General features: G+C 43.7%; 1 protein-coding gene across 1 annotated transcript in view; it reads right to left on the bottom strand.

The window, feature by feature from the left end:
- Megf10 (multiple EGF like domains 10) overlaps positions 1 to 9,441 on the bottom strand; it is a 161,250-nt gene that overhangs the window by 71,536 nt on the left and 80,273 nt on the right. Inside the window, exon 6 of the mRNA XM_021214325.2 lies at positions 2,011 to 2,019. Coding sequence (XP_021069984.1) covers positions 2,011 to 2,019 — 9 coding nt within the window. The remainder of the gene's footprint in view (positions 1 to 2,010; positions 2,020 to 9,441) is intronic.

Genomic DNA, 9,441 nt, shown 5'->3' with positions numbered 1-9,441 from the left:
AAAAAAAAAAAAAAAAAAGATGTTGTTAGTAGTCATTCTGCAACTACCAAGTTCTAGTTATTGATCACAGGCTACTTACTCCTAAGACAGAGCTTATAGCTAAAGTTCATTATGTAGTAGAGCAGGCTAGACCACCTGAGGAGCACAGGACCTGCTTCCCTTCCACTTCCTTTCATGGCATCCTTGGTCAAAAGAGAGAAAGGAAGGGAAGAGAGGGCCACCCAGAAGAGGAAAGACTTGAGGTGAGACTGAAGGATTAAGTTTGCAGACCCACCATTGTGAAAAAAGACATGAGAGGCTAAGCCATAAGGGCCTTAACCCCACGGTAAGGAAACTAAGCCAAGACTCTCCATACTGACTGAATGACTTAAACGTTTTAATATGGTTTTCTCAAGCAAAGTTTTTCTGACTACAGGAGAGATTATGAGTCCATTAAAACGTAGCTTTCTTTGATGTTGCCTTCATTAGCTTAAAATAGCAGTAATGGATGGGGAAACCATCAAGTTTTTCCAGGATCTTAAGCTAAAACTACTTGTTCATCAGCCCAGAGCTGTTTTCCTATAACGTCTATTATATAACCTACTAGAATAGTCTCTCAAGTAAGATAAAGATTTTCATTTTGTTATCTCCTACCTCCATTAGTTCCACACATGTTAAATGTCCCTATTGTGTTCCATGCAAAGTCACAAATGTTCAGACTCTGAAAGCAACTAGGTTTTCTACAAATCGAAAGATTTCTTTTTCTATCATAAAGATGTGACTGTGTTCTCTTCAATAACGTATTTACTCCTTTTACATCCTAATCGAAGCCCCCTCCCTCTTCTCCTCCCAGCCCCACCCTCACAAGTCCCTTCCTCCGTTACTCCTCCCCTTAACCCATACCACTTGGCCCTGGGACATTTCGGGACTAGGTGAATCCTCTCCCACTGAGGCCCAATCAGGCAGTCCAGCTAGGGGAGGGGATCCGGCAGGAAGGAGATGGCAGGCAGCAGAGTCAGGGACAGCCCCTGCTCCATTTGCTAGGGGACCCACATGAAAACCAAACTGCACATCTGCTACAAATGTGTAGGGGGTCTAGTCCAGGCCCCGCATGATCTTGGGTTGGTAGTTCAAGGGTTTGTTTGTTTGTTTTTTTAATATTTAAACAAGAAGTATTTGACACAATCACAAACAAGATATTGGCTTTGGTCAAGACATCAACTGTGTTGTAAAATAATCTAATAATCCCTACTTTAGTCCACTTAAAATACATGTGTGAACACATGTAGACCTACCTGAATCCACAGATACCTAGGCAATAGGAAGAGGCAACAAGCGAAGCTACAGGGCTATCCGGCCGACGCCGTCACTTCTCTCAACGCTGAGCAGGCTTTGAGTAATGTGGTTATATTACTGTGGTCAGAAAGTGCTTCTTACATATTTAAATGAAGGAAATTACAAAGATTGGTGAACTAATACCTCTGCTCCCTATCTGAATATTAAAAAAAAAAAAATACGGGACTGAGTTATTCCCCGCTATTTATTTGATAAAAGGAGAGTCTAAAAAGGTTAATGAAATCCTATTCATTGCTATGTACTTTGGAATAATTTGTAGTCTGAATTTCTTTGCCTAATTTCTTGCTATTTATGCTCCATTTGGGCACACATTAGCAGCTAAATTCTATCACCTTATAGAATCTTCCCCGTGAGGAAGAATATGTAAAAATTTCAGAGGGCAAACTAGTAGGCATTCTGTCTTCACAGAAAGGCTGACTGAACCAGTTTTCTAAGTCAAAGGCCCATCAATCTGAAGTCATCTCTCCACATCAGGAATCCCTGGTGCTTACAGCAAATCAAGGTATAATTATCTCTCTCTGGAGAAGAAAGCACTCCCTGGCCCGCACATCTGATAAGCCTTGACTGGCTTGTGCAGTGTTATTTCAGCTATCAGTTTATAAGAGGAATCCTTTGCTATATGTCTCTGAGGATGAGAGGGTCTTCGCTGCATACAACCACGGTGAATCCTGAAACCACTGGAGCCTACATTCTCTATGGCAGCAGAATGAACCACTCCAGGTCATGCTGTATCTCTGGCAGGCCTTTGGCCATTTCTCTCTTGACTCCTGAAGATGCCTTGTCTATTCAGAGCCTTGGGTTCTTCTACTAAGTTGAAAGCACCTTGAAAGACACAGAGTGCTACCTCTAATACCTCAGGTTTATATCCATTATTGCTCCTGGCTCATTTATGTCTTCATTCCCCACATCCACAAAAGCTTAATGAACATTACAGCATGCCCAGAATGAACAAAAACTTGTATTTTTATTTTTCTAAGTGTGTGTATGTGTGTGTGTGTGTGTGTGTGTGTGTGTGTGTGTGTGTTTTATGGGGCTTACATCCTAGAGGGAAACATGGACCAAACAGCTACAAACAAATAAAAAAGGCAGATGTTTTCAGAGAACACCACTTTTTCAAGGTTGAAAAGAGAAGGTGGGGGCTGCAGAGATGGCTTGGAGGTTAAGAGCACTGGCTGCTCTTCCAAAGGTCCTGAGTTCAAATCCCAGCTAACACATGTTGGCTCACAACTATCAGTAATGGGATTTGATGCCTTCTTCTTCTGGCATGGAAGTGTGCATGCATATAGAGCACTCATATACATAAAATGAATAAATCCTAAAAAAAAGAAAGAAATGAAAAGAGAATGGGATAATAATAAGAGACACTCTTTGAATATGGAGGTCAGCCATGTAGAGGCTCCGACAAGTTTCCCAGACAGAGGCAACAGCAAAAGCAGAGAGGAAACCAGTGCGCTCCGGAACTGGGAGGAAAGTGATGGCCGTTGGGAGACCTTGGAAGGCTCCTATGGATGAGAAGCTGCAGAATAGGACAGATCATGCAGGCTCGGTAGATCACTGAGCTTGTCTGAATTACTCTGAGGAGCGCGAGTGTGGGGATGGTAGGAGCTGCTCGGAAGCACATTTTTATAAGGTCACTCTGCTCTCAAGACAGAGAATTGATTCTTAATAAGCCTAAGGGGGAAATGAGGAAGTCAGCAAAGATACCACTGCAGTCACCCGTGAGGAGAGTACGGCGTCTCAGATGGGGATGAGCGGCGGCAGAAATAGAGAACAAACGTTCGATTGGAGAGCTAAGCCAGCCGATTTGCTGATAAAGGGATATCGCACAAAGTTTGCAAACAAATTAATATATTATGTGGAGCTGAATTAAACAGCCTGACAGCCCAGCCTTGTCTTCCAGCCACTGCCTATGAACTCAGTTAGCACAAGTAATGCAAGCATCTGTAGCGGTCTTATTGTGTCCCAAATAGGACAAACCAGATGTGTGTGCATCTCATATAGATGACCTTTCCCAGAGGTCAGAAATAGTGCAAAACAAACAAGGCAATAAACTAAAATGGTAAATAAATACCACGCTAGGGAGTCTGTATTGGGAACACCCTGGCAAGCCATATGGACAGGAGAGTCCTGCTAAGGAAGAGCATGGCCTACGGAACAAGATGAGCTGTCTGAAAGGACTCTTCTGTCTGTTGATGGTCCTCAGACTACGTGTGTGTAAAAGTGATGTCTGCCATGAATGCATTGTGGTATAGATTGCACATCCTTGCACGTATCCTCGACTTGCCATTATTACAATGCGGGGCACAGTGCTGAAGACTATGCACATTTTCATTGTTTAATACTCACCTGATTATGGTATAGATAGGTAATCTTATTCTTAGTTTAAACATTAAGGAAGTAACACCCAGAACACAAAGGAAGAATAAGACCCAGGACTGGGAGAGTGCGGGTGGGGATTCTCAGTCCCGGTAGAGGCTCCTTTAAAAAGACAGAATTAGTACTCTCTGTGTATGCCTCAGAGGGTCCATCCTCGAACTGCCTTCAGGTGGATCTGACGGACCATTCTTCTCTCCTCACCTCTCATTAGCATCCCACCCACCCCCACACGCTGACCCCCACGCAGTGATCTCATGCTCTGGCTGCTCCATCAAACTGATTGCCAAAGTGATTCTGACAGGGCTGACGGACATGTTAACCACTGGCTGTGGGGACTGGGCTCACAGGGCCCCCCTCTCCTCAGACAGCATCGATCCCACTATTGTGTCTGGGTAATGGATCTATACCACAGACTTTGCTAGCGAGCTTGTCGGCTTTGTGTGCCTTACAACGTCTGGCTTGTAATATCTTTCAGACAAATGCCTCCATCCGGATACCCTGCAGGCAGCTTCTTACTGCTTGCTCCCTGCTGCCCAGCACGCCCTGCCTAATTCAAAAGGTCCTTACTGTTCCTTGCACTGCACCTGGAAATGCTGGAGTCAGCCTTGCCTCTGAGGCAATATTTTCGCTATTTACAAACACCAGAAATGCCATTAGTGACTAAATAAAACCCCTTATGGGTTTTTCTGAACCAAAATTAATTTCCAGTGTTGTCTCTGTTCGGTTTTAATCTAAAATATAAGGAGCTTGAGGGATAAGCTTTTGTATGTATTCGCTGGCTATTGGCTTATTTGGGATTTTCAGTTATACCTCATGACCAAAGGAGAAATAAAATTATGAGGAAGGCCGGGCGGTGGCGCATGCCATTGATCCCAGGACAGCCAGGGCTATACAGAGAAACCCTGTCTCGAAAAACCAAAAACCAAAAAAAAAAAAAAAAAAAAAACAAGGAAGATTTCAAAGGTTCAGGAAACAAATGTGTGGCTACCTCTCATAGGAAAGGCAAAGCATTTACAACATAAAGAACGACTTCAGGAACTGCAGAAGCACACAGTCTGGGGAGAGAGTTGGATGATTTAGAGCAAGATCACTGACCCCCGACCTAAGCTCAGTTCTCAGCACCCAGGTGACAGGTGGCTCCCAGCTACCCGTAACTCCAGCTACAGAGGAGCTGGTGCCCTCTTCTGGACTCTGCTGACACATGTAGTCACAGGTGTATGTACACACACACACACACACACACACACACACAGAGCAAAATAAACTAAATCTTTTTAAAAGTCACTAAAGTAAACCATACACAGAATCAATCGTCTATGTAGAAAGGATCACAGATACAGTGTGGGCTATCATTCTCAATATTACACATGTGGAAAGCTCACACTGGTGCCATTAATAAAATGCCATCAGTTCAGCCCGGGAGTGATGGCAAACACCACGAATCCCCACACTTTGGTGGCAGAAGCAGGAGTAACTCAGTGAATTCAGGGTCAACCTGTTTTACACAGTGTCCTGTCAAACATTACTACATAGAGAGACCCTGTCTCAAAAACAAAGTTCATCAACCCTGATATCTTGCAGAGAGGTTTTTCTCCCCCATAATATTTGTCTGGAGGCTCCATCCTGCCTCCTGCTCTTACTCCTCTAAGTCTTATTAATCTGTTGACTTTTACTAACGTCTTCAGCTTCAAAAGACAGCGTGCTACCGTGATTAAAAAGTACTGGCTCCGAATGAGATTCAAACCTTCGTCTACCATTACCAGATATATAAACTCAGGCAAGTCGATTTTTCTACACATACATACAATGTGTGCATAAACACACACACACACACACACACACACACACACACACACACACCAGGACCTGTACTTTTAACCATGGCATACAATATGTCCAGCATTAAGTGAGCTCATTCCTGTGCCTTCACAATAATGTTTGGTGAGCACCAAATGTTCAACAAAGACTACCATCATCATCATCATCATCATCATCATCATCATCATCAGTATGATAATACTTTTCTCTACAGTATCACATCTCCTATCAGCATATCACCTCTCCAGTCTGTTTTAAAGGGGAGACAAAACAGGAGAGCAAGGCCATAGAAAACAAACCTCTTCAGGTCCTCCTTCCAACTGTCCACCGTGGATACCCAGAGACCTACGTGTACTGCTCCGGCTATGTCCTCCTTCCTTGTTCTCCTCAGAACAGGGGCATGCACATCACTAATGTCCCATCAGAGCTGGGGTCCTGTGCCACCTAGAATCATCTTCCTTCAATTACCTGATCTCCTTTCTCAACCGAGTCCCCAGCCTCAGAGCCTCTGAGAAAGGTAACAAGGGCTCTTAGCGCCACAACTACCTCCTCACTTCCCTACGGCTTCTCAGAGAACTTTCTGGAAGAATAGTCTATACCCAGTCATCTTTTCATGTCCTATGCCAATCTATTCTTCTCCTGGCACAGCACTGAACCCTTCTTGCCTCTGTCCTTTCACAATCCTCTCTACCATACCAACACCATTCAGCTTTCTTTGGTCTGTTGTCTTACATTTCTCTGAAGCTATGTCTATGAGATTAGTAGCCATTTATCTTTTTCCTCTATTCCCTGGTGTCCAGTACAATGTTCTGCACACTGTAACCATTCAGAGTGAGTCCTCAAAAAATGAACCCATGAATGTGACCTTCTCAGAATCATACAATTCACCCAGTCACATAATTTCAGCTACATGCCAAGTACAGTGGGGATTAACGTATAAGTTGTAACTGAATCCTCCCCTCCAGAAGTTATTACCCAGTGGGAGGAGCAGAGGAACAGAGGACTGATGCTTAGTCAGATAGACTGATGGGGGAAGGAAAAGGAGCAGGAAGGCAGAGGCAGGTAAAGTGGATTGGTGTCATTCTGTCATCTAGGCAGGGGTGCACAGTTGAATGCCAAGAAATGAGAAATATGTGTGGGCTTTTTCAAAAATAAAAATTTGATTCAAGTTTTAAAAGAAGCAATATGTCAGAATCGTATCCATTATTATTTTACTTTAGGCACACAGTGCTAGTATTTAGGGGACAAACTGTAGTATTTAGGGGACACCCAGCAGAGCTGTAACTAACTTTGGAAAGGCATAGAATAAGTAACAGTGGATGCAACCCTCTCCTTAGTTGGAGAAGACAGCAGGGGAACATTCTCATTTGTGAAATGGGGCTCCATCCAATCAGGAGGGAAGACAGAATCATTTTGTTGCTGCAGAGGAATTCAAATGTGAAGAAGAAGAAATACAGTATCTGTGTAAGCCAAGGGGTTACCAATGTATCACCTCTCCCCATTTAAAATGTATGCCTTGATGCCTAGTACACACACACACACACACACACACACACACACGCGCGCGCGCGCAGTGCATAGCCACGTTTCCTTTGTCCTCTGGCTGAACGTTCAGCATTTTCAGTAAAGGGCACTGGTGAGACAATGCAGAGAGGAAGGGGTTTGGCTCTTGTCCCAGGGTGTTAGCTCAGCTGACCCAACTCTAGGGTTTCTCTGACACCTGCAGCTCTTTGGAGTCAATGGGGCTTCAGCAGCAGTAAGCTCTTCTAGCAGTTACAGTTTCCCAGGACTCCAGAGCCTGCAGAACACTGACTAACAACAGCCAGTGGCGGACAACTTCCTCCCTTTTGTAAGGGAATGGTGGAAAGACACTGCTCAATGCACAAGTTTAATGAGTAAACTGTAGGGCGGGTTTCTAGAGAGTTCTGTCAGAACAGTGCCGCCATCATTTTCCGTCTGATGCTTTGTGTGGTATGGCTGAGCACACGGACCTAGGACTTTCTTGGACATTTTTTTTCTCAGTCTGAGGGGTAGTAGCTGTTATCTAATGTGATTTTTTTCTATATTCTTTACAGATCAGCTTGCCTATAGTCAATCCCTCATTATCCCTGTCACCTGTTATACTCATTAATTCTCTTTACATTTTTGATTCAACGTTCCTCTTTCAGCTTACTTTAGGACCCAAGTGTAAGGAGCATTCCCAGCACCCAGATCAAGGGCTAAGAAAGGAAGAATATGAGATACATCTGGAGTACTTTATCGTATCGGAAAAGTAAGGAGATGCTCCGAGATTAATATGGCTGGGCCATATTTAAGAGATAAATCTGGCTACACTATCAGTACTGAAATAAAGTAATGATGTAAGCACTCCCTCATGGATCTTAGTGTTGCCCTTAACCTGATGAGGAGGCTAGGGTTAGGGACCTGCTTCTAAGGCAATGCAGGGGACAGAAAGTAATGACTTTGTGGAGAAACCAAGAACCCACATGACTGATAGCATCCTGAGTGGCGCGCTATGAATTCCTGACAGTGTGAGAGGAGGATATTGACAAAACACATAGACTGAGGACCAGCTACCCTTTGGGATTCTGCTGTCCTCCTCCGGGGGAACAAGGAAAAATCAAGAACTCTTCAGACGGAAGAGAATTGGGAAACTCGACTACAACTTGCAGTGTGGCCCAAGGACATCCAGAGCAGAAAGGGAAGAAAACTCAGTCACTGTCACATGCTGATGTCTTTGTTATTTTAATTAAGACACATGGGAGATGCTGAGACGAGCAAAGAGACATCTGGGACTCTCTTAATATCAATGTGCTAATGTTGGTTTCTCATTCCTGCCAAACCTGTCAGGTATTTAAGAGGTTAGCGATAGAGGATTCTGGGAAACTTTTTTGAACTCTGAGAGACTCACACATACACACATTCTGCTTCCGGAACTATCTGTCCAGGACTAGACAAATATCCTGAGATGAAACCCAGGTTGGAGATTTGGCCTTGTATGCACTTCAGGTTGAAGCATTTTATCCTGCACTTTGATGTACTTATTTTAAAGATTAAATTTTAATTATGAGTAGAGGCATGCACAAACGTCAGGGTTTGTGCACTTGAGTGCAGGTGCACTCAGAGGCCACACGAGGGCTTCAGATCCCCTGGAGGCAGTTGTGAGATGAGAACCAAACTCCTGCCCTCATTTGTTACAAAACCCAAACATAGAGAACAAGCTGAAAGTTGCTTAATTATCATCTTGTATTGTTGTTAGAGTGTATATTCTCAGAATTTTGGAGTATTCACTGAAGTCAGAAAACTCCAACATAGACAGCAGTGGTTTACTTTCTCAAGGGCCCAAATCAGCTCTAAAGAGTCTCATGTCCTTGTAGGTTTTTGTTTTGTGAACAAATGCCCTTTAGTCTGAGCCCCTAGCTTGAGGTAAGTGTGCAATTTCTAGGAGACAAAGCATGACTACCGCTGAAATCATTCCACGGCCTCTTGTACAGAAATGAGCAAAAAAACCTATTTTTGAATAAAGAACATTTTCCTGTTTTCCACTTTACAATAATATTTTTCTTCAAAATGTCTAGGTGCAAGTGGTTTGAAAGTTGGAAAAGTTAATGAAAGCAGTGTCATATTTGAGGTCAGTCGGCCAGGAAAATGGACAAAAGCCAAATCCCACATCCTAAGCATTCTGCCTCAAGAGCCTGCGAACAGAATGCTCAGCCCACTCCCTGCCTTCTAACAGAAGTGAAACAAAACTCTGAAACACAGTTACCTGTGGGATAGGGGTGCCTAACAGGAGCAGACTCACAAATATTCACATATGCCCTTCTCTCTCTCTCTCTCTCTCTCTCTCTCTCTCTCTCTCTCTCTCTCTCTCACACACACACACACACACACACACACACACACACACACACA

The sequence above is a fragment of the Mus pahari genome, chromosome 15 (genome assembly GCF_900095145.1).
Source record: "Mus pahari chromosome 15, PAHARI_EIJ_v1.1, whole genome shotgun sequence".
In the NCBI taxonomy this organism is placed as follows: domain Eukaryota; kingdom Metazoa; phylum Chordata; class Mammalia; order Rodentia; family Muridae; genus Mus; species Mus pahari.
Note: the sequence above shows the minus strand (reverse complement) of the source record. Positions and strands in the feature narration are given on the sequence as shown.